Source organism: Mustela putorius, unplaced genomic scaffold (assembly GCF_011764305.1).
Source record: "Mustela putorius furo isolate JIRA1106 unplaced genomic scaffold, ASM1176430v1.1 tig00003846_pilon_pilon_pilon, whole genome shotgun sequence".
Classification (NCBI taxonomy): Eukaryota; Metazoa; Chordata; class Mammalia; order Carnivora; family Mustelidae; genus Mustela; species Mustela putorius.
Window position 1 is genome coordinate 7,580,502 of NW_025421999.1, and position 26,381 is coordinate 7,606,882.

At 39.4% G+C, this 26,381-nt stretch overlaps 1 protein-coding gene across 1 annotated transcript; it reads left to right on the forward strand.

The window, feature by feature from the left end:
- Nucleotides 1-3,696: 3,696 nt before the first annotated feature.
- On the forward strand, nt 3,697-24,009 carry PSKH2 (protein serine kinase H2). Its single transcript, XM_004766985.1, has 3 exons — nt 3,697-3,881; nt 8,730-9,396; nt 23,668-24,009. Exons 1-3 carry the CDS (start codon nt 3,697-3,699, stop codon nt 24,007-24,009), a joined length of 1,194 nt encoding a protein of 397 aa, XP_004767042.1.
- Nucleotides 24,010-26,381: the final 2,372 nt, after the last annotated feature.

Sequence of the window (26,381 nt, forward strand, 5' to 3'; positions counted from 1 at the left end):
AAAAACAAAACAAAACAAAAACTAGTTACAGGATGGAACCTGGCAGAAGTGATTGGAGCAGTATTTACATATGGTTAGGAACGTTACAGATGATCATTTCTTAAGAATTTGTGACTTTGGGGCAATGAGTGGAAGTTGAGAATGAGGTAAGGTGTTTTCCTCTGGAAGCTGGAGGTTCAATTCATTTAATCCTCTTCAGAAAACACCACTGGAGTCAAGTTTAGCCCAGAAACAGATGCTAGACACCATTTCGATGTATTCAGCTGGTATAAGTGTTATAGGAAGCCACCCATAGGCACGAAATACTTGATGTAAAAATAAAAATTCATTTAAAACTGGTCTTAAGTCTAAAGCTCATTTTAACAATTTTATTATTTCAACTAAGATAAAATGTGTAATTTAAATAACTACAAATAGTTAATTAATGTATACATAGCACGTATCCCAAGCAGTGTTTGAGAGGTATCCTAAATAATGTAGCGATTACACATGATAAAGAGAAATACACGCAAGAGATTGTGTCGTATGACGTTACGCCATACGTTACTTGAGCTATCACCTTTTCTCGAGGGTTACTTAGGCTAAAAGAACTTACTTACGATGTGACTTTAACATTTCAACATTTCAAAACTCAGTGAAAGCTTTAAAAGTAGCAGTTTTTCCCCCCATTTTATTTTATTTTATTATTAATTATTTTTATTAACATATAATGTATTATTATTATTTGCCCCAGGGGTACAGGTCTGCGAATCATCAGGCTTACACAATTCACAGCACTCACCATAGCACATACCCTCCCCAATGTCCATAACCCCCACCCCCTTGTCCCAACCCCCCTCCCCCCAGCAACTCTCGGTTTGTTTTGTGAGATTAAGAGTAAGTAGCAGTTTTGAATGCATTAAGTAGTTCATTTTTTCTCCAGGCACAAGATTTATTTCACCAATAACACTTCTAGTTAATAGCTGATGCTTTCCCAAAAGAGAGCTCATCAATGGTTTCCATTACTGTTTTCATTTTAAAAGGCTTTAAAATCAGTGACTATTTTAGCCAATTTTCAAGGAATGTGGCTCAGGCTTAGTGAGAGGCTCTTGACAAAGCTTCTCCTGCTTTGTGGTCAGCTGCAGCCAGGAGACCAGAGCTCTGTGAGACCTGAAGGACGGGGGACACACCAGAGAGGTGCCTCCTAACTACTGGATTCCTTCCCTGCTGCCCAAGTTCCCGACTTAGAATGGATGTGTCCTAGTTGCTGGGCCACACATATCCAAATGACCCATACTCGAGGGCCCTCTGAGTAACAAATGTAGTTCTTTGAGCATCACCTTGACATTTTACTTCTGTCCTTTTATTCTTTTTCATTTTGCTTTATATTGTTTACTCTGAGAATTATTTTAAAAGCTTGAGCCACCAGCACCAGCTTAAAACCAGTCTTCTCAGGAACCTGGGTGGCTCAGTGGGTTAAGTCTCTTTGGCTCAGGTTATGATTTCAGGATCCTGGGATCAAGCCCCACATCAGGCTCTCTGCTCAGCAGGGAGCCTGCTCCCCACCCCCACCCTGCCTGCCTCTGCCTACTTATGATCTCTCTCTATGTGTCAAATAAATAAATAAAATCTTTAGAAAAAAAAGAAAAAAAATCAATCTTCTCTCTCTTGGTTTCCTAGTACTCAGAGGATTTTGAGAGTTCTTGTGTGTATTTTTTTTTTAATTTTTTATTTTTTATAAACATATATTTTTATCCCCAGGGGTACAGGTCTGTGAATCGCCAGGTTTACACACTTCACAGTACTCACCAAAGCACATACCCTCCCCAATGTCCATAACCCCACCCCCCCTTCTTCCAATCCCCCTCCCCCCAGCAACCCTCTGAGGGTTCTTAATTAAGAAAAGTTCACTATTTGGTAGTTCAGCTCCCTTTGCAGGATAGGCTCATTTTTCTCTCAGCAACCCTCAAGTCATATTTCAAATCTTCCTTCAAAATACAGTTCTTCTGGGCAAATCCATGAGTAACTGACTCATCACAGATATTGTGTTAATATAAAGGAAATGTCATAACTGAAAGAGCACGACCCTAGGCGTTGGGAGACTGGGCTGCAGTACTGGTTCTACAACTTGCTAGGGGTCCCTCATCTTGATTTGCTTGGTCTTCACTGGATTTCACTTTCCACACAGCATTTATTTAAAATTTAGCAAGGTAAACGATATATAATCAATATCTTGATATCTACTCAATACATAAAATACTATTATTTATCAAAAAGAGATATTTACCAGATATATAAAATATGCATATCATGCATATAATGCATATATGGATAATTATAAATGCAAAGATGAAATATATAAAACATAAGATAATATATAGTATAATTATAATTAATAATATAGTAATTATTATATATTATAAGATTATACAATTTCTACATAATAGAAAGGTTATATAATTTTCTTCTTATTACTTTTACATATTTTATTCTTGTATTTGCACAGCGTGTTGCGCTGGGTTCTAGACACCTGGTTTTCTCCCAGTCTTTCTATTTCAGTTGAATCATCCAGAAGGAAGGCTCTTCTAGCTGCAGGAGAGTTAGTGGAATACCAGAAACAAATGAGTGTGCTTAATTAATGCATGTTTAATTAATGCAACAGAGTACAATAATATTACATACATCCAATATTATAAGTTCTTCTAGTTTAAGACATACATATATATTTAATGTTCCTGTCATCTAGATACAGCTCAGCCTTGGAAACATAAAGATTCTTTAGGATAGGATGATGAAGGAGATGATATGATATGAAGGAGATGATATCCTTCGTTGGCTCATATAATTTTTATGTTCACATCTTCACCACTCTTCTTCAACATAGTATTAGAAGTCCTAGCAACAGCAATCAGACAACAAAGAGAAATAAAAGGTATCCAAATTGGCAATGAAGAAGTCAAACTCTCTCTCTTCACAGATGACATGATACTTTATATGGAAAACCCAAAGACTCCACCCCCAAACTACTAGAACTCATACAGCAATTCAGTAATATGGCAGGATACAAAACCAATGTACAGAAATCAGTTGCTTTCTTATACACTAACAATGAAAATACAGAAAGGGAAATTAGAGAATCGATTCCATTTACTATTGCACCAAGAACCTTAAGATACCTGGGAATAAACCTAACCAAAGAGGTAAAGGATCTGTACTCGAGGAACTACAGAACACTCATGAAAGAAATGGAAGAAGACAGAAAAAGATGGAAAACCATTCCATGCTCTTGGATCAGATGAACAAACATTGTTAAGATGTCTATACTGCTTAGAGCCATCTATACTTTTAATGCCATTCCGATCAAAATTCCACCGGTATGTTCACATCTTCAGATGAGAAAACTAAGGCCCAGAGAATTAAGCCGAGGCACGAGAGGCTCCTGCCTTTTCTCTGTATGCTTTGCTTTTACCAGGTCAAACTTTACGAAAGATAAATCGTTAGTGACAATCAAGGTGGCCTCATGGCAGCAGGACCCTTTGAAAGTTATTTTCCTAACAAAGATCCACAGCGGGGTTTCTTTCTAGGCCGGCCCTGGGGGTGGACCTGATCTGTCCTGGGTCCCTCTCCGCCCACCACCCCCAAGCTCCAGGGGGAAAAAACTGCTCAGCCCTACCTACAGTTCCTGGCCTATTGGCCCCTCTCCAGAGCAGAGAAGGCATGGGCTGTGGTGTGAGCACCAAGGTGGTCCCAGGGTCGCCTGTGCTGGCCCCGGTCAAGCAGGAGGGTCAAGGCCAGGGCAACTCCAGAGACGTAGGACCTGGGCCTGAGGCGGTGTCTGAGGCGGCTTGGAGGATGCAGGTGGCCCGCTTCCGCGCCAGGTTCGACCCCCGTGTCCTTGCCAGGTAAAGCGCCAGGTGAAGCAGTAGCAGAGGGAATGGCCTGGGACTGGGTTGAGGAAGATAAACCAAGCACCCATCAAGATGGCCTTAGCTTGATTAATGGCCCCAGCTTGATTAAACCTTAGACAGCCTTCTTTCAGATGACAGGTCCCTGATGTCCCTACTTCCTCCGCCTCTTTGAGATGTAAGTCTTCTACAAGCTAGGAATGTCTTTCCCCAAGGACTAGGGGGCCATCCTTCTGAAATGTAATCAGGAGGCCACTTTCTCCCAGTCTCTGTGGGAAGGCAGGAGCCCAACTTCCCCAAGCACTAATTAGCAAACACAGGTGGCTTCCTCACTCTACCAATCTCCCCTCCCTGCCCCGCCCCAACACCCCCCCCCCCACGGAGTTCCTCTAGGACTTTTATACTAGCTTGCCCAGTGCTGAGTACTTTCTTGCCTTTTGTTTCAACAGAGTTGAAGTCAGTCTCTCTCCCCTACTGCAATAGTTTTGACTCCAGTTGTAACAGTCTGGAATAAAGTCTTTTCCACTGTTTTTAGCAAGTGTTGGGACAAATTCTCTTTGACACCTCTGAGCAGGGAGGGCAGAGGATTAGGAAAATTCCAGACTGAAAGTAGAGGAGGAACAGGAGCAAGGAAGGGGAGGGAATCCTGAGCTCAGAGCTAGGGAAGGAGGAAGGCCTCCCAACCCCTCCAGGGTTGATGGAGCCTTGCCACAGATATGCTGGAGCTGGGGCCAAACAGGCATGTTTGTGAAGGATCTTTACCACATTCTTTTTTTTTTTTTTTTTTTTTATTTTTTTAAATTTATTTGTCAGAGAGAGAGCGAGCGAGAGTGAGCACAGGCAGATAGAGTGGAAGGCAGAGTCAGAGGGAGAAGCAGGCTCCCCGCGGAGCAAGGAGCCCGATGCGGGACTCGATCCCAGGACGCTGGGATCATGACCTGAGCCGAAGGCAGCTGCTTAACCAACTGAGCCACCCAGGCGTCCCTCTTTACCACATTCTTGAAAAGGACACCATAAATCATGGAATAGAAACAAGTCTTTGAATCGGCCAGACTTGTGATCCACTCTTATGTGTTTTATCATGTGTGGTTGAGAGTGTTCCTTAGCCTTTCTCCTTCTTCAGTTTTTGCCTCAGTAAAGTGGGAATAATAATAATATCTACCCCATACAAATGTTGTGAGGATAATTGATGTAATACATGCAAATTGTGGTGAACAGTGCATGACACAAGTCTGTATTGAGGTATTAGTACAGTATTTTTTATTGTCTTCTTAAGGCACACGTAAGACCTAGCTGACTTGGGGTGCCTCGGTGGCTCAGTGGGTTAAGCCTCTGCCTTTGGCTCAGGTCATGATACCAGCGTCCTGGGATCAAGTGTGGCATTGGTATCGTTGGGCTCTCTACTCAGTGGGGAGCCTGCTTCCTCCTCTCTCTCTGCCTGCCTCTCTGCCTACTTGTGATCTCTGTCAAATAAATAAAAAAATATTTTTTTGAAAAAAAAGACCTAGCTGATCCCTGTAAGAAATGAGTGAGGATGACAGGTTGGTTGGACCTGAAAACTACTTTCCTCAGAACATACCATGTTGGCCATAAAGAGGAAGGAAATCATGAAGTCCTCTTCCACTCTGCAGGGCTTGGTGGGACACAGTGGTGGGTGGCTCATTTGGCTTCTCAGGGACATTCCTTTTTTTTTTTTTTTTTTTTTAAGATTTTATTTATTTACTTATTTGATAGAGAGAGAGAGATGACAAGTAGACAGAGCAGCAGGCAGAGAGAGAGAGGGGAAGCAGGATCCCTGCTGAGCCCCTATGCAGGGCTCAATCCCAGGACCCTGAAATCATGACTTGAGCCAAAGGCAGAGGCTTAACCAACTGAACCACCCAGGCGCCCCCAAGGGACATTTCTAGCCCTCAAATGATATGCTTATTTTACTGCAGTGCTGTGAACACAGTCTGTGCAGAGCCACTTCCCAGCCTACTTGGGAACTTCTAATACAAGGAAACGTTTTGGATTAGTCCAGTAGCTGCTAAGCTTAGAGACAAAGTTGGCTGATCCAATTGAACTTGAATCAGAATGGACATGGGATCTTATCATGACTGAATTGGTTAGATGGCATCTCTGGTTATCCACACCCAGAGAGAATGAGGTTGCTGTGGTCCAGTCTTATCTACTCTCATAACCTCCATCTGCGGGGTAGTCCTAGTCCTTTAGAGTGTGAAGGGGTCAGAGAGGTGGAAGGTCACAACATTGTAAGGGCCCTAGTGACTAACTCAAGGCTCCTTACCTGATGAGGAGTTAAGTCCCAAAAGATTAACTGACTTGCCCAAGTTAGTGACAGAATTGAGTCTAGAATACAGTTGTCTTTCTTCTTCCTTGTGATCCACTTAGAACTCTTGCAGAATAGAGACAATAGAATTTAAATCTGACTGTATGCCCTTTCTCGATTGCTTCTATCAAACAGGTTGTGATATTACTATTGTTTCTGGCTTTCATTTTTTTATACACGTTAAAAAAATTCCCGGTTTGTAGCAGCTGTAGTTAAAGTAATAATTTCAATTTCGAGGGTGATGTAAAGTTGCACCACCTACAAAAGTAATGTTGAGGCTGCCCTGTTGGGCGGTGGGTAGGAGTGGAGCAGTGGAAGGGCAAGGAATGGCCTGGCCTTGTAAATGCCTTCTCTAATGCTTGGTTTGATCCTTAATGTTTTCAAAATATAAGTGGTCATTTGGAAATAATATGTATTCAATGAGTGATTCTTTCATTCAACATTTATTGCTGTACCTCTGTGCCAGGAGCTGCAGAAGATATAGCCACTCAAATCATAAAAATAGTCACCGTCCATGGCCATTGCGGATCACAAGCAAGGCTGCAGTTATAGGAATTTGTTATGAGACATTGGTTATTCAATCTGAAACCATTTATTTCTACTACTCTACATTTCCCTTCAGTGCCAAATTACTATCATTTTTTTTTCAAGTATTTGGTGTATGAAGGTCCCTTAGCAGTACTGAATAAAGCTCCTTTTCTTTAAACAAAAGAGTGTAGTTCCTCAGAGATGGTAACTCATCTGATAGCTGATGATTAATTTCATGAGCAAATGAATTTGCCTGCAGTTTTGAAGGCATAGTGATAAATTAGTATTTGCAAAGTGCTTTCATCTCCATTAAAGGTAAATGTAAATTTTGGCTAGTCTGCAAAGTAACAGAATTTGAAATGCCCGTGATTATCTTCAAAATCAACCTGAAAGTGCATGTGAATAAAAAAGCAAAGTTGGAAGGCGAAGAGGCGACAGAATCCACTTACGATGAGTAAATTGCTCTCTGTTTTGATAAAGTAATTGGCCAGAAAATTAAATGCACTGCATAGAACAAAGCTGTTTTCTGTAAGCTGGTACAGCCAAATGACACTTTTATTCAGGAAGCACAGGACTAAAAGGAATAGATAGGTAGAGGGAAGAATTACTGGAAGAATAAACTCAGCAAAAAGAAGCAAGGCTATTTTCAGCACAGACTGAAGTTTGCATTTGAATCTCTGTTACTGAGTATGAAACTGAAAGCATTACCTTTCCCTATATACTCCCAGGCTTGTTCCACTTGCTGGCATCCTTTCTGGGGAGAAGTTTTAACAAAGCGGAAGAGTAGCAAATTACAATGAAAGTAAGGCGACCTGGGTTCTCATCCTCACCGTAGAATTTAAACAACCAATCTGCTAACCTGATCTTGAAATTTCTTCATTTGTCAAATGAGGGGTTGGAGTAAGTCCTTTTCTAATATTCTTTCCAGCTGTAAAATCATGATTCTAAGTGGAGCACTTTCTCAACATTTCTTTTCTTTTCTTTCTTTTTTTTTTTTTTTTTTTTTTTTGTTTTAAGATCTTATTTATCGATTCAACAGAGAGAGAGAGATCACAAATAGGCAAAGAGGCAGGCAGAGAGAGAAGAGGAAGCAGGCTCTCCACTGAGCAGAGAACCCGATGCAGGGCTCAATCCCAGGACCCTGGGATCAGGACCTGAGCCAAAGGCAGAGGCTTAACCTACTGAGCCACCCAGGCTCCCCTTTCTCAACATTTCTTAAATAGAGGGTTGAACTTAGTAGAATTCTCAAATTGATATAGGCGTTTACACGGATAATTCAAGTTTAAGATCACCAGTCTTTGAAATCCTAGCTGACCTCCTGGCCTTTCCCAGAGAGAGAGAGAAAATAACTTTATGCATTGACATATATCCCATGTTAAAAGTCTGTTTCTTGTGTAGAAATTTCAAGTGCAGGAGGATAGCCGGGAGAAAACTGTGGCTGTAACACTGTCCCCACCTGATGTGTTTATTTTATCAGTGCTTGTCTATCAAGGTGCTGCTGTGGACGAGATAGGGCATGGGTACTCAATCGGTGAAACACCTTCGAAGGGGTTGGATTTAAATCCTATCCATTTCAACCATAATCTGTGTGACCTTGGAAAATCACTTAATTTTTGTTGTTCTTAATTTCTTTATCTGAAAAAGGGAGATAGTATTATGTTAGCCAATAGGGATATTGTCATTAGAATTTTTTTCAAAAAATAAATTTTCTGGCACACAATAAATGTATAATAAATGGTAGTTGCTGTTATTAAGTCTGTTGTCTTAATAGTTACCTTTCCACCAACTAGTTACTTTTATATCACTTACCTCCATTTCAAAGAAGAATCTGGGGAGGCTTTCAAAAATAAGAAATACAATTAAGCAACAATGAGTAAGGAAGTCAGATGGGGGGATGTAAAGATAAAAAGAGATGATAGAAAGTACCAATTTCGGTAATTTTAAGAATCTTCCCTTCAGAGGATAACAGATTTGGCTTTTCTTCCTGACAGATACGACATCAAGGCTCTAATTGGGACAGGCAGTTTCAGCAAAGTCGTCAGGGCGGAGCAGAAGACCACCAAGAAACCTTTTGCAATAAAAGTGGTGGAAACCAGAGTGAGGGAAGGCCGGGAAGCATGTGAATCCGAGCTCACCATCCTGAGGCGGGTTAGACACCGCTACATTGTTCAGCTCGTGGAGATCTTTGAGGCCCAAGATCGAGTTTACATGGTGATGGAGTTGGCTACAGGAGGAGAGCTCTTGGACCGACTCATGACTCAGGGCTCCTTTACAGAGCAGGATGCTGTCAGAATTCTCCAGATGGTTGCTGATGGCATCAGGTATCTGCATGCCTTGAGAATAACTCACAGGGACCTAAAACCTGAAAATCTCTTATATTATCATCCAGGTGCTGAGTCGAAAATTTTAATTACAGATTTTGGTTTGGCACACTCTGGGAACAAAAGTGGAGACTGGACGATGAGGACATTCTGTGGGACCCCAGAGTACATAGCCCCCGAGATTTTGCTAAGGAAACCATATACCAGTGCAGTGGACATGTGGGCTCTTGGCGTAATCACATATGTTTTACTTAGCGGAGTCCTGCCTTTTGATGATGAAAGCCATACAAGACTTTACAGGAAGATTCTGAAGGGCAAATATAATTACACAGGAGAGGTAAGAAATAATTTCACTCCTATTGAGTTAGCCTAGTATAGTTTCTCAACCTCAGCACTATTGATATTTAGTTGACATTTAGGACTGGATGAATCTTCTTTTTTTTTTTTAAACTTTGAACAAAAATAAGATTTAGTAATTTATTACTCACAAGTTCTGGAGGGTACATGTTATGCCTAGAGCCACACAGTGAGGTTGGTGAGGTTGTGGGGCGGGGGCGGGGCGGGAGAGACAGGATGGGTGATTCTTTACAGAGCCGGGGTGAGTTGGGGGGAAGGGTGTGGGAGTGGGGGTGTCCTGTGCATTGCAGGGTGTTTTGCCGCAGCCCTGGCCTCTACTCCACCTTCCATACGCTACTGGTAGATACTGGTAGGTGCTGGATATCTAGTAAATACACTAGATTCAACACCTTCCTCAAGTTGTGCTAACAAAAATTGTCTCCAAACATTGTTAAATGTCCCCTGCGGGGCATAATCACCCCTGGCTGAGAGCCATTGGTCTCAAGGTAGCAAGAGCCTGTGTTACTGAGTTGTCTGTGGTTAGCACATGACATTGATAAGTAGACCAGGGAGTTTGTAGTTTTTCTTACATCAGTTGAGTAGACTGGTGTGTACCCAGAAGCTCAGCATGACGCTTGGGTGTCTGGTGAGAGATTTTCTGCCTTGAGTCTAGATGATCCAAGCCCTTTCTGTACTATAATGTTTCCTTAGTGAAATGTTTAACCTCATAGCTTGTGCAAAATATTTATCCATTGTTGGGGCGCCTGGGTGGCTCAGTGGTTTGGGCTGCTGCCTTCGGCTTGGGTCATGATCTCAGGGTCCTGGGATCGAGCCCCGCATCGGGCTCCCTGCTCCGCAGGAAGCCTGCTTCCCCCTCTCTCTCTCTCTCTCTCTGCCTGCCTCTCTGCCTACTTGTGATCTCTGTCTGTCAAATAAATAAATAAAATCTTTAAAAAAAAAATTTATCCATTGTTTAAACTTGGAACTCCCAATGTTTATGAATGTGTTCACTTCCTGTTGTTTTTGGGTAGAGAAGGAAAGTTGTTGATGCTTATGTGTAGGAAGCTTGACAAAAGGGGAAATTCATTTCATGTTCAGCAAGTGATCAAATATATGTTCAACTACAAAAGGTTCTTTTTGTCATGAAGGAAAACATTGATAGTTTGATGATAGCTTCTTAAGGGATAACATCTATATGTAAGTATCTTAAGCAAAATCAAAAGCTAGATAACTAATTTAAATATTGTATTTTCCATACTTTGACAGAGCTTTAATATCTTATCGTATATATGTACATTTTTTAAAAAAAAACTCATCTAAACTGGTATTTGAGACCTAAGACTTACATGAGAAAGTAGGAAAGGGTGGGGAGGATTAACAGACAATGTAGTACCACTGACTAGTAGAAGTTTAAAAGATGTCTAGCCTCACTAATAACCAAAAAATACAAATGAAAACAAACTTCAGTCAAGATAAAAAAAAAAAAAAAAACCATTTCAACTCTACTCATTGCTGTTAAGCGATCAATCATCTCATTCATTGTTGGTAGAGGGCAAATTTTACAGATTTCTTGGAATGCAGTTTGAAAATATGCACCTAGAACTTTTAAAAGTTTATATATTTTGTTCTGGTAATTCCTCTTCTAAGAATCTAATGAGATAATACCAGATCCAGCAAAGGTTTCAGTATAAAGATGTTCATCTGAGCTATAGTTATACAAGTGGAAAATTGGAAAAAAAAAAAAAACAACCCCTAAAAGAAAGTTTGAATAAATTATGGGACATCCATATAATAGAGTGATAGTCCCTAAATTATGCATGCTTAAAAAACTGTACGGACTTTGGAAAATGTTCACAGTATGTTACTAAGTGAGAATAAAAAGGCAGAATACAAGTTGTATAGAGCATGATCACAATCATGTGGAAAAATGTATGCAGGGGGAAAAAAAGCTTAAAATAAATACAATAAATGTTAACAGAACTTATTCCTGGTTTGGGAATTATGGCTCTTTTTTTTTTCTTTATAATTCGAGTATCTTTCTGTTTCTGTTGTTCTTTTGTTTACAAAGAATACATATTTCAGTTTTGGTTATAGCTTGGTGACTCTTCTATTCTACATGATGTTGGGAGGAGCTGCGGTCATTGGGGTTTGACTGGGATAGAATGTCCATAATGATCCCTCAAATAGCTGACATCTTGGTGGGGATGGCTGGAAACCTGGAGTCAATTAGGTCACTGAAACCTTTATTCACCCTCCTCTCTCTATGCTTCACAGGGCCTTCTCTTCACGAGGGTTTCTCCATGGCGTCTTCCCAGCAGGGTGGTCAGACTTTTTACATGGAAGTTTAGGCCTTCCAAAAAGGAGTATTCCAAGAGGCAAACAGTGGAAGTTGCCAGTGCTTTTCAAGGCTGGGGTTGGACATTGCACAGCATTACCTCTGCCTCATTCTGTCATGAATTCTGTGAGTCTTAGGGTAGCCCAGATTCAAGGTGGAAAGAGATCACACACAGTCTGACTACGGGGGGTGTGGTTTATTGGGTCATGTTTGAACTAGATATCACGATTACTTTTTCAATGTGCAAAAATAATAAGCAGAATGCTGTTTTAAAAGTCCTTTCCATCAGGTTTAATTCAGAGGGTTTCTAGGATTGGATTCCCCCAAAATGAGAAGACAATTCATGTTCAAGTGACTTAGTAAGGGTAGACTCCCAGGAAGACAGGTAAGGGAGGGGGGCAAAGAGGGCCAGGAAGATGAGGAGGCCAGAGCCCTAAAGGTAAGCCTCATCTTGCAGGGAAGGATTCTTCAGCATTCTTCCAACCGGAGGCAGGCAAGCGGGATTTCACACCTATCACTCTTTGTTAGTCAATGGGTGATGATGGTAGGGAGCTGGTGGTAAATTTTTACATTCTCTAGGGATCAAAGGCAAGTGGCTCCAGGAGCCCCAGGGTGGTCACTGAGAAAAACAACAACAACAACAACAAGGTGTTGGTTTTTAGAAGGAAAACAACTCCCAAGGAAGGGGGTGTGTGTACATACAGAAAAGAGGGGCTAGGGTCTGGATGGAGCATTTGCATTGTCTCCATGGTGGCAATCTCTACTTCTTGAGGACGTGCCTATTTGTAACTTCAGACAACATGCAACAGAATAGGATTGCGGCTGCTTGTAATACTCGGTTAATAACCCCTTGGCTTTCTTTCCTGTGTTTGTCAGGCACCCATGTCTATCATCTTCATATTCTCTTATAATATTACAAAAGGTCTTAGCCATCTCAAGCTGCCATAGCAAAATACCACAGACTGGCTGACTTAATAGATATTTATTTCTCATAGTTCTAAGGGCTGAGAAGTCCAAAATCAAGATGCTAACAAGGTAAGTTTCATTATGAGGCCTCTTGTCTTGGTTTGTAGGCAGTTGCCATCTCATGGTGTGCTCATGTGACTTACTTTTCGTGTGTGTGTGTGTGTGTGTGTGTGTGTGTGTGTGTGTGTGTGGAGAGAGATGGGGTAGAAAGAGGCAGAGAGGGAGAAAGGGAGGGAACTCTGGTGTCTTCCTTAAAAGTTCACTAATCCCATCAGATCAGGACCCCTCCCTTATGACTCATTTAAAAACTTAATTACTTCTTTGGAGGCCTCATCTCTAACTATAATGATACTAGGGATTAGGGCTTCAACATATGAATTTCAGAGGGACACAAACATTCAGTCCATAATGTCAGGGTAACAGACTGATAGACTTAGAAAAGCCTATCATCATGTTCTCTCAGTCATATTATTGTATACCTGACATTTATTAACAAGCATACTAATTTGTAAATGCACCAATTTTATTTAAATACTGGGGTGACCATCAATTCTGGAAGCATAGGTGTGGTAGATAGAATACTAGCCCCCCCCCAAATGTCCCGACCCTAATACCCAGAATCCGTAGATGGGCCACCTTACATGCAAAAAAGAATTTGCAGATGTGACTAAACTAAGGATTTTGAGATGAAGAGATTATCCTGGATTATCTGGATGAACCCAGTGTGATCGCTAGGGCCCTTACAGTAGGTAGGCGGGAGACTCAAAAGTAGAGGAGATGTGATGAAGGGAACGTAGATTGGAATGATTTGCTTTGGAGATGGAGGAAGGGGCCATGCACCATGGAATATGTGCAATCTCTAGAAATGGGAAAAGGCAAGGAAAGAACCTTCCCCTGGAGCCGTTAAGAGGCAGTGCCGCTGATACCTGATTTTAGCTTGTTAGACCCATTTTGACCTGCAGAACTGTCAGATAAATGTGGGTTCTTTTTTGTTTGTTTGTTTTTTCTTGAAGATTTTATTTATGTACTTGTCAGAGAGAGAGAGAGAGAGCACAAGCAGGGGGCGTGGCAGGTAGAGGGAGAGGAAGGCTCCCGACCGAGCCAGGAGCCCGATGTGGAGCTCGATCCCAGGATCCCGGGATTATGACCTGAGCCGAAGGCAGGCATTTAACCAACTGATCCACCCAGGGATCCCATTGTGGGTTGTTTATGAAAGTTCTTTTGTCTATAATTAAAATTCCAAGTATGACACATAGTGTGAATCACTTCTTTTCTCTAGAAGTCAGGTGAAGAAGTGCAATAAATGGGACAAAACTTCCAGAGATTTAAGATTTAAGATTTAAGATCTCTTATGATGAAAAGGAATGATGTTTATTATTTATAGAAAATATTTTGTAGATGCCTGGCAGGTATATACTCTGACTTCAACTATGTATAAGCAAAAAAATTAGCTATAATATTAACGTTTAATTCTTCTTGATTTTGGTGTGAAATATATTACTTTTCACGGAGCTTTAATGACCATTCCACTTGTGTTATTCTTTCCTTTTTCTGAATAGTGTTTAGGATTATAATAAATTTCTTTTGTTTTGACATTCAATCTGTATGTCAACTTTCTAAGACATTGTTGGCTCTTTGAAGGCTAGGACTGTATCATATTTTCCCCCTTATATCCAATAAGATTTCATGAAAAGTTAAGTATATAGAATGCATTTAAGAAAAAGAATTGCTTTTAAAAAATTAAGAGATTCTGCATGAATAAATGTAGCTCAACTATAATTGCACTGAGCATAGAATACAAATTTTAATTTATAGTAAGGTAGACTTTATTTATTTATTTATTTTTATTTTATTTTGGTTTTTAATTTAAATTCAATTTAAATTTGAATTCGATTAATTACATATAATGAATTATCAGTTTCAGAGGTAGAAGCCTTATATTATACCCATTATTTAATTATATCAGGTGCCCTTCTTAATGTCCATCACAGAGTTACCCCATCCCTCCACCCAACTCCCCTCCAACAACCCTTAGATTGTTTCCTATGATTGAGTGTCTTATCATTTGTCTATCTCTGATTTTATCTTCTTTTATTTATTTCTCTCTTCTTCTATGATCCTTTTTTATTTCTTAAATCCACATATCAGTGAGATCATATGATAATTGTTTTTCTCTGATTGACTTATTTTGCTTAGCCTGATACCCTCTAGTCCCATCCATGTTGTTGCAAATGGAAAGATGTCATTTTTTTGGTGGCTGAGTAGTATTCCATTATATAAATAAACCACATCTTCTTTTTTTTTTTTTTTTAAGATTTTAATTATTTATTTGGCAGACAGATCACAAGTAGGCAGAGAGGCAGGCAGAGAGAGAGGGGGAAGCAGGCTCCCTGCTGAGCAGACCCCGATGCGGGACTCAATCCCAGGACCCTGAAATCATGACCTGAGCTGAAGGCAGAGGCTTTGACCCACTGAGCCACCCAGGTGCCCCATAAACCACATCTTCTTTATCCATTCATCTGTTGATGGACATTTGGGCTCTTTCCATAACTTGGTTATTGTGGACATTGTTGCTATAAATGCTGGGGTTCAGATGCCCCTTTGGATTACTACATTTGTTATCTTTGGTGAGTAAGGTGGATTTTAGGTAACTAATAACTTCCATTGTTAAATTTATTAGATTCATTCTGGAATGTTAGGGTGGTTTGGCAGGGTACATTTACTCTACTCACTGGGCTTTGCAGAGTAGGGGTAGGAGTTCCCCTTTCTGGTTGTTTCCTACAATGCCTGAGAGGCAACCAGGCTAGAAAGACACAGCACATGGTGAAGAAAAAAGAAACCCTGTGTCTACTGGGTGAAGGAGGCCTTTACTTATCTTTTTGATTACTAATACCATCATGATGTCTTTTCAGCTTGGTGGCTGAAAAGGGTTCATGCTGGAGAGAGTAAGACTCATCCATTGTTTCTCCCAGAGACTGTTGGAAAGCATCCTTAGGAGGTCTCCACTCTCCTTATCTGGCCTTCCTACAGCCAGGAATAATGCTTAGCTTTGGGAACACCCACGTGAGAATGTTCAGTGTCCCTGCTCTGTGGGCTCAAGTAATCTTGTCTGAGAGACCAGGTTGTTGTCGTCATTGTCTCCTTTTTCCTCCCCTTCCCTTCTCCTCCTTCTTTTTCAGATTTATTTATTTGTTTGAATGAGAGAGAGAGAGAGAGAGAGAGAACGAACAGGAGTGAGAGGACAAGGAAGAAAGAATCTCAAACAGACTCCCTGCTGAGCATGGAGCCTGATGCGGGGCTCAATCTCACACCCCTGAGATCATGATCTGAGCCAAAATCAAGAGCCATCCAGGTGCCTGAGAGACCAAGCATTCTTATGTATCTCTTCAAACCTAAGTGCTTTGATACATGTAGGAACAAAGGTGGAAAGTCCATGGAACAAGGGAAGATAGCCTCTTACTGGTTAGGAAATTTGGGTCAGCTTTCATGAAGAAGAGGACATTTGTGCTGTGTCTTGGAGGAGGGGTAAGAGTTTCTGAAAGGGAGGGGCGTCTGGGTGGCTCCGTGGGTTAGAGCCTCTGCCTTAGGCTCAGGTCATGATCTCCCGGGCCTGGGATCCAGCCCTGCTTTCTCCTCCCTCTCTCTCTGACTGCCTCTCTGCCTACTTGTGATCTCTGCCTGTCAAATAAATAAGTAAAAAATCTTTAAAAAAATACTAAGGAAAAAAAAAAGAGTTTCCGAAAGGGAGATGGGCACATTCCCAGTAGAACAACATATGCAAAAGCACATAAAAGGGATATGTTGCATAGTAGTAAAAAACAAGAATTTTGGAGCATTATGTGTAGGTGAGTGTATAGTTATGTGGATATTTTGTAAAGGAGTGCTGTGTCCTGGTTAAAGGGCACGATCTGGAGCAATGCTGGCTGGATCCTTTCCTGGCTCTGGCACTTACTAACTGTAACTTTGGGCATGTTTCTTAATTTCCCTGTATCTAAGTTCCTTCATCTGTGAAACAGTAATAATGATAGTGTTTACTTAACAGGTTGTTGTGAAGATCAAATGAGCTAAAAGATGTCACGTGCTTAGAATAGTTCACATATTAATACATAGGGCTATGTATGTGTTAGCTCTTTCTGTTGGGAAACAGTGGGAATACAAGTTTGACTTTTGTTTAAATAACTATTATAGATAAAAGTATATAAATATATTATTACAATGCCAAGTATACCTTTTTTCATCCTTTAAATGGAATGGTGAGATAAGTGAGGTATTAACATTTTAATGCTAGTAAAAATTACACATTCTTGCCCATGAGTTGGAAATCATGTATTACTGTCCAATTATATTGCACTCTATCACAGTAATCTTTTTTTTGATGTGAAAAAAGTTGATAATAAAATGAGTCTTATAGCCATATTAGCCAGCCAGCAAAGATAAACACTGGTATTAAAAAATATTCTTTTGGGCAACTGGGTGGCTCAGTGGGTTAAAGCCTCTGCCTTCAGCCCAGGTCACAATCTCAGGGTCCTGGGATTGAGCCCTGCATCAGGCTCTCTGCTCAGTGGGGAGTCTGCTTCCTCCTCTCTCTCTGCCTGCCTCTCTGCCTGCTTGTGATTTTTGTCTGCCATATAAATAAATAAAATCTTTAAAAAAACATATTTTTAAAAAATCCCACATGGAAAAAAAAAGAAAAAAAATTCCATATAGATATTGATAGAAAATGGTCCCCATGTTCTTAGATTCACCTGTGATTGCCGTACTGGTAGGAAAAATTTACTGATGCACTCCCTGAGAAGGAATAGATCTAATTAATTTTATTCACCAGCTATGACCCCAATTTTCTTTCTGTATCCTTATCTCCATTAATTTCTCTTATTTTTTCTTTGCTCTATTTCTTTTTCATTCAGGTTATTAAGTAGGAAAAAGGGAAAAGAGAGCAGAAGATCTGGTTCCCTAATTCCCTTTTATTCTCTTTCCATCATGACTAGAATTTCAGTAATGAAATGAACCACATTTTAGTTAGGTCATATTTCTTGTAACTTGGTTCCCATTCCTGTGATTTAGTTCTTAAAACACTTATGCTCACAAAAATGTGGTGCTCAATTTTTTCAGTGATATTTTTACTTTAAAAGTTTTACAGAAAATAATTTTAATGGCTATAAAATCTCTCATAATGTATTTCATTTTCTGCTTATCACTTTCTTTATCTCTTCTCTGACTTAAATTGTCTCTGACTTAAATTGTGTAAGTATATACTATCTTACTTACCTTTAACTCAAGCACACTGAGTGCTTCTTGGAATTGAGACCATGTGCATTTCACTTTGGCTACGTAGATGTTACCTTTGGTGTAAGGAATAGTGATTAGGGTGGAAAGTAGTTATCTATTTTCTTAATTATGTTGCACTTTTTGACCTTGATATCATCAGTAGAATTCATGGAGTTGAAGAGAAAAGAACTATTTGTGTAAAGCTCTTGCTAACGGAGAAATATCTAATTTTAATGTTATGCTTATGTTGTTTATGTTCTGGCTTATAGGGTTTATAATAGGAACTAGTTCTAATATATATTATATATGGTGGGTTTCAAAGGCCAATTGAATTTTTTGTTGCTCTTATGTTCTTCTTCTTCTACTACTTTTTATTTGTTAATTTTTAAAAAATTACTTTATTTATTTATTTGACAAACAGAGAGATCACAAGTAGGCAGACAGGCAGGCAGAGAGAGGGAAGCAGGCTCCCTGCTGAGCAGAGAGCCTGATGTGGGGCTCAATCCCAGGACCCTGGGATCATGACCTGAGCCAAAGGCAGAGGCTTTAACCCACTGAACCATCCAGGCACCCCATTTGTTAAATTTTTTGAAGAATATGGAACACATCTCTTTTTAACCTTGAGTGCTTTGAAATATGATAGGTACACAAACAAATTAGGTTTTGTCCCATCCTCTTTAAATTTCAGTGTTTTCCTTATAAGAAAAACTGGAAGCATCATTTCTCTCATGTCAAGAACTCCTTAGCTCACAAAAATATTCTCTTTATGAGCCTGGTATGTGATTAATTGGTTCTTTTACCATTTTTTAATTTGATGTTACCTGTAATAAACTTGTATGTATCTCCTGACTTTTCCCAGGTTTTACAAATGCCCCAATGGATATTGCATTTGGACATAATTAGCTTTGTCTTTGAACAATTTCAGCTTTGGCAAAGATAAAACAACTTAAAGTCTGCTCTTAGATTGGGAAGAAAACATTTTAACTTTTAAATATTTATAACATAATGATGTACAGAATCTCCTGCTTTCTGATAGAAGGAAGAGTGATTTTCCCGGTCTCAAGTAATAAAGTTATAGAGAGTTCATTGGTACTTTGGGGGCACATTTACATAAAATTTCATTGCAGAGCTTAAGTGAAGTCCTACCAAGGCCCTACACTAAAGTTCAAGGGAAGAGAAATGCTAGTCAGAGAACTGTCATCAGTAGAAGTTTTGTTGTTTGTTTTTGTTTTCTGTTGTTGTTGTTGTTTTAAGATTCGATTCATTTATTTTAAAGAGAGAGAGGGTGAGCAGGGGAAGGAGCAGGGGAGGGGGAGGGAGATAATCTCTAGCAGACACTGGGCTGATTGCAGAGCCCTACACGGGGCTTGATACCAGGACCCTGAGATCATGACCAGAGCTGAAACCAAGAATTGGATGCTTAACCAAATGAGCCACCCAGGTGCCCCTAGTAGAAGTTTTATGATAAATGCTACTATTTGAAAATTTAAGAAAAATTTTTATTTATTTAATTTTTTAAATAAACTCTACACCCAGTGGGGGGCTTGAACTCACCATCTCGAGAGCAAGTGTCACATACTCTTCTGACAAAGCCAGCTGGTGCTCCTAAAAGTTACTATTTTTAAGGAGATAAATGCTACTTAGAGTGCTCTTAGCCCAAGAATTTGAATGATAGCTTATCCATTCACTTAAAAATAGATATTTGTAGTTTTCTGAAAACTCTATAATTAAATCCATCAATAATTATTACCCTGTATTTCAGTAAGCTCTATATTTAGCAAATTTTAACATTAATTATGATCCTTAAAATTTGAGATGTTGCATCTAGAATTTTAGGAACTATGTATATTCTGTGTGTGCTTTTGTGTGTGTTTGTAGTATCTAGCTTCCTTTTTTTTTTTTTTTTAGGATTTTATTTATTTATTTGATGTACAGAGATGACAAGCAGGCAGAGAGGCAGGCGGGGGATGGGGGAAGCAGGCTCCCTGCTGAGCAGAGAGCCCAAAGAGGGTTTGATGCCAGTACCCTGGGATCATGACCTGAGCCTAAGGCAGAGGCTTTAACCCACTGAGCCATACAGGCTCCCCTAGTGCTACCTTTTTTTTTTTTTTTTTTTTGTAGTTTGAAGTTTTTATTTAAATTCCAGTTAGTTAAAAAATATAGTGTAACAGGGGCGCCTGGTGGCTCAGTGGGTTAAAGCCTCTGCCTTCAGCTCAGGTCATGATCCCGGGGTCCTGGAATCGAGCCCCGCACCGGGTGGGCTCTCTGCTCCGCGGGGAGCCTGCTTCCTCCTCTCTCTCTGCCTGCCTCTCTGCCTACTTGTGCTCTCTGTCAAATAAATAAATAAAATTTAAAAAAAATACAGTGTAACATTAGTTTCAGTGCTAGAATTTAGTGATACATCATTTACATATAGCACCCACTGTTCATCACCAGGGTCCTCCTGAATGCCCATCACCCACTTCGCCCATCCCCCATCCTCCCTCCATCAACCCTCCGTTTGTTCCCTACAGTTAAGAGTCTGTTTCATGATTTGCCTCTTCTTTTCTCTTCCCCAATGTTCATCTGTCTTGTTTCTTAAATTCTACATATGAATGAAAAATTACGTGGTATTTGTCTTTGTCTGGCTAACTTATTTTGCTTAACATAATACACTCTAGCTCCATCCACACCATTGCAAATGGCAAGAGTTCATTCTTTTTGATTTCTGAGTATTATTTCATTGTATACATATACTACCTCTTCATTGGTCAGTGGACCCTTGGGCTCTTTCCAAAATTTGGCTCTTGTTGATAATGCTATTATAAACATTGGGTGCATGTATCCTTTCAAATCAGCTTTTTTGTAACCTTTGGGTAAATACTTAGTAGTGCAATTGCTGGATTGGAGAGTAGCTCTATTTTTAACTTGTTGAGGAAGCTCCATAGTGTTTCCCAAAGTGGCTGCACCAGCTTGCATTCTCAAGAACAGTGTAAGGGGTTCCCCTTTCTCCACATTCTTGCTAGCATCTGTTGTTTCTTGGGTTGTTAATTTTAGCCATTCTGACAGGCGTGAGGTGATGTCTTATTGTAGTTTTCATTTGTATTCTCCTGATGATCAGTGATGTTGAGCATCTTTTCATGTGTTCGTTAGCCATTTGTATTTCTGGATACCTTTCTTCTTATTTGGTTCATTACCTCTGAACGCAGAACATTGTTTTGAGGACACACATTTATCATGACAATAGTAAGTGAACTCAATATGAGAAGTTTTAGGTAATTTTCATCTTCCAGTCCTCTGAATATAGTAGGTGGATATGTCCACAAAAGAACTGAAGGAGTTTCATTGTGGTTTAATAGTAAAAGAACAAGAGCAATTAAAGCTTACCCTATATTTTATATTTTGAAAACCATTTTTCACATACTTGATCTAATTTGGTTCCAATAGCGATCTTCTGAAAGAGATATGATGCCCCCCCCCTTTTTTTTTGATGAAGAAACTGAGAATATTTAGAGCTGTATAGGACTGGGCAGCCTTGTAATCCAGATCCACTCACATCACTCCCAGTCTTTCTTCACATTAAGATGGGGTAACCAGCTTACTACTGATGGCAGTGTCTCTTTGAGACTGCTGAGAAAAGCTGAACAGAGGAATTTTCAAGGTAAAGAGTGGGAATGGCAAGGTGGATGCCCAAACTGGTGAAGGGACTGAATAATATCATCAAGTGACATTTGATTCATGATATGAACTTGATTGAATGTGTAGCCTCCAAATCATTTTTAAAATTTTTTTAAGTAATCTCTATGCTCAGTGTGGGACTCGAACTCACAACTCCGTGATCAAGAATCGGATACTCTACTGACTGAGTCAGCCAGGTGCCCTTCTAAATCGTTTTTGTTTTTTTTTTTTTTTGATCATATACCTCTATTAGTCAAAAAATTATGAGCATGCACACTCAATTCGTATTCCTTTATAGAATACATACATATAGTATATTAATTTATTTTATACTTGATACAACATAGACAAAAATAAATTTTAGATTAAGAAGGTAAAAATAAATAGTTCTGACATTTTTTCCTAAACCTGTCATTTTCTACTGTGTAATATATAATTGACTTCTAGGTACTCTCCAGTTGTTCTTTATGGCTCAGGAATCCTGTAATTTCTAACCCATGTTGAAATAATGCACTTTGGCTGAAGAACTTTTTTCTATGTTACCTTTTTTTCTGCAACTGCATTTTAAGTATAAATTCATTTGGGGGTCTTCTTAATGAGCTCTTCATAAATCTCATTACACATATTTTATGTTTTCCAGAAAGATTCACTTGCTTGTCTTATAATGCTCCATTAGAGACATCTAGCTTAACCTTGAGCCTAGATAAATGTGTCTAGATCCAGAGCCAAATAGATGTCTAGCCAAAGCAAAGGATATGCCATTGTGAGTGTCAGCCACTGACGTACTTTGTCTAGACATGTGGTGTTTACATTTTATTTTCCCTGTGTTTTGAGTATTTGGCAAATGTGCTCATTTATTTCATGCATTTTATTTTGGGGAAAAGTATTTCTCAGCTCTCATTTGCCTAAATAGGCTGAAGGAACAAAAAAGAGCAGTTCTTTTACTGGTTTCTTTTGATTCAAATTCTAGGTTAATAGACTGTTAAGAGATCGGAGAGTGTGACATCTGAATTGAGTCTGATTTTTCCTGACACAAGGACAAAGACAATAGGTTGTAAGGATTTCCTTATCTTTCTTGGGAAAGGCAACTTTTTAAAAACACATGTCAACCAGAAAATGTTTGAGATACAACAAATGTACTGGTAATTTTGTCAATGTTTCTGCTTTGTAGATGACAAAGGATACAGAACTACAGTTTTGTTTTGTTTGGTCTATGGTATGTGTTGATAGATAATGCAGAAAACAAGTGTAAAGCAACAGCTCTCTTGTCTCCATCCTCACAAAAGTCACCATGAATTGCTCTTATTGTACTTAAAATATGTGCAAAAGCTGTAAATGTCACCAGAACAAATCCCTGAAACATCAAGTAGCTGGTATACACATTGCACCCTGCAGTATCTCTGTTCCATGCTGAATCCCACTTGGAGCTACCTGATGGGGAGTGTATTGAGGATCTGCACAGCAGGAGGAGTCTTCCCTGAAGGGCCATTTTGTTCTGCCTTTTCTTTTTGGAGGCTGGGAGATGGAAGAATCCTAAGTATGGAGTAAGCTTTCAAAGAGAAAGAAAATTTGATGATTTCTCAATCCATTCCACTTTCTGCTCTAGCTGATTCTTGGAGTTTTGGAAACTCTAGGAGATGACCAGAGTGTGGTAAATACTAACCCAAGGCTGGTGTACTTCATAGACGACAGCTGCTTTGCCTTGTCCAGCCCACATAAATGTGATGTGGGACTCACATTGCTAATTGAAGCACACTGGACAGATTTCTGGAAAGGAAGTTTCCTTCACTGAACAGAGAATTTGGAAGACAATTTGTGTTTGGCTCTTCCTTTTAGCAAATAGATTTTTTTTTTTTTTGGCTCTCTCAAAAGTAGATTTTCAGGTTCCCAATAATATATATAATGATATAGCATTTAAATTGCTTATTTGAAAAAGTCTTCCAGGTTTGATATGTGTTAATCATGTAACTAAGAAGATGATGCTCTATGTGTGTTTGTGTATTTTTATTTTATTAATGTTCTATTTTATCTATTTTTTCTTCCTAGCCTTGGCCGAATATTTCCCACTTGGCGAAGGACTTCATAGACAAATTGCTGATGTTCGAGGCTGGTCATCGCATGTCAGCGGGGCAGGCCCTGGATCATCCCTGGGTGATCACCAGGGCTGCCGGGTCTTCCATGAAGAATCTTCAGAGGGTCATATCCAGGAACCTCATGCGGAGGGCGTCTCTCTCCTCTCAGAGTCCTGAGTCTGCACAGTCTTCTAGGTCGCGTTCTTATCACAAATCGAAGCACATACGGAACATGAGAAACATAAGGGTAGAGGAATCATCACTGTCTGCACTTTTGGGAACAGATAACCTTCAAAGCCACTTTAACCAATTTTAAGGCAGATCAACACGAATAGCATTAGGTCAGTAGGGACCATTCTATCAGGATTAAAGCACCTAAGAGAGCTCCATGGACCTGGGAACATGTGGTTATTGTTGGAAAAGGTAGACCTTCATTTTAAACACCTTTTGTCTGTAATGTTTCCTATGTCTGTATTTATTCCCCAAAATATACTTCTGTGAAAGATAAATAGTAAATACTAAATATGTTTATACAATTAGAAATAAATGAAGAAAATATCTTGAGAGTTGATAGATAAGTAAAGTAGGGGATAATAGGAATAAGGGATATATATATGAAGAAATGAAGAATCAGAGACATAGTGATAGTTAGAAATGAGGAATTAAATGTACTGATACTGAAGTTACTGAATTATATTTATGACCACTGCATGGTGTTAATAACCACTAGATAATTACAATAACAAGATAATTACAAATTACAATAACAAGATAATTACAAATACCTCTTAAGTTCATATCTAGTCAGCAATTATTAATGGAAATTGCTAATTATAAAGCATATAGAAAAACTTAGTTGACAAGAAAGCCAAAAATAAAACAGTGAAACTATCTCAAACTAAAAATCTTCTGCACAGCAATGGAAACAACTAACGCAATGGAAACTACTAACAAAATGAAAAGGCTACTGATGGAATGGGAGAAAATATTTACAAACCACATATCTGATAAGAGGTTAATCCCCCAAATATCTCCAAAACTCCTAAGACTCATTAGTAAAAAAAAAAAAAAAAAAAAAACCCAATAGTCTGATTTTAAAAATGGGCTAAGGACTAAAATAGATATTTCTCCAAAGAAGAGGTCAAATGCCAAATGATATCTCTATACCTGTTAGGGGGGCTATTATCAGAAAACCAAACCAGAATTGTTGGTGAGATGTGGATATACACTGTGGGTGGGAATGCAAATTGGGGCAGCCACTGTGGAAAGCGACATGCAGGATACTCAAAAAATTAAAAATAGAAATACCACATGACCTAGCCATCCCACTTTTGGGTATTTGTCCAAAATAATTGAAATCATGATCTGGAAGAGATATCAGCAAGGCGATGCTTACTGCAGCACTAGTCACAGAAGCCACTATGTGGAAATAAGCTGAACGTCTATCAACAGATGCATAAAGGAAATGTGGCATCCACATGTGATGGGATACCATTCAGTTTTAAAAAATAAGGAAATTCTGCTGTATGTGACAACATGGGTGGACTGGAGTATATTATGCTAAAGTTTAAGAAGCCAGTCCCAGAAGGCCAAACACCATGTGATTCCACTTGTATGAGACATCTACCATGGTCAAACTCAGAGGCCATTGCTAAGGGCCGAGGAAAGGGAAAATGGGGAGTTACTAATTAATGAGTATAAAGTTTTCATTAAACAAGATGAATAAACTCTAAAGATCTGCTGTACAGCCTAGTACTTAGAGTCCATGTTAATGTATTGGTCACTTAAAATTTTGTTAAGAAGCTAGGTGTCATCTTACCACAATAAAATTTTTTAAAAAGAATCTTAAGATATCTCTTCTATCCTTAAGATACTCAGTTTAATTCGGGCATTATTCACGGGAACATGGGAGTTAGGTGGAATCAGACAATAGTGATTTTTTTTTTATAGTTAGCCTTTATCACACACTATAGTTCACAAAACAGTATGTGACCATCTTGCTTCATTCTTCTACTGTCAGTTTTTTCTGGATATAACAGCTTTCTTCTAGAATCATTTAATCAAATACCTTGATAGCCTTAAATACCTACCATGGAATAATTATAAATGGTGTGTTAAAAGAAGTAAGCTCTGGGGCGCCTGGGTGGCTCAGTGGGTTAAGCCTCTGCCTTCGGCTCAGGTCATGATCTCAGGGTCCTGGGATGGAGCCCTGCATTAAGCTCTCTGCTCGGCAGGGAGCCTGCTTCCTCCACTCTCACTGCCTACTTGTCATCTCTCTCTCTCTGTCAAATAAATAAATAAATAAAATCTTTAAAATTAAAAAAAAAAAAAAGAAGTAAGCTCTAAAACTCCATTCTCGGGATGCCTGGGTGGCTCAGTTGGTTAAGCAGCTGCCTTCAGCTCAGGTCATGATCCCAGCGTCCTGGGATCGAGTCCCACATCCGGCTCCTTGCTCCGCAGGGAGCCTGCTTCTCCCTCTGACTCTTCCTTCCACTCTGTCTGCCTGTGCTCGTTCTCACTCACTCTCTCTCTGACAAATAAATAAATAAAATCTTTAAAAAAAAAAAAAAACAACTCCATTCTCCAGGCAAGGCACTTATGGTCCGATCCCTAGTACAGTAAATTTTTATAAAGTGATACAAAGACTGTGATATTACTGTTAAGTATATCTGAGGGACACTCGTATGA

Coding starts and splice junctions, on each gene's coding strand:
- PSKH2 (XM_004766985.1), top strand. CDS start 3,697: ATGGGCTGTGGTGTGAGCACCAAGGTGGTCCCAGGGTCGCCTGTGCTG. Junction 3,882..8,729: donor GACCCCCGTGTCCTTGCCAG/GTAAAGCGCCAG, acceptor TCTTCCTGACAG/ATACGACATCAAGGCTCTAA. Junction 9,397..23,667: donor AATATAATTACACAGGAGAG/GTAAGAAATAAT, acceptor TTTTCTTCCTAG/CCTTGGCCGAATATTTCCCA.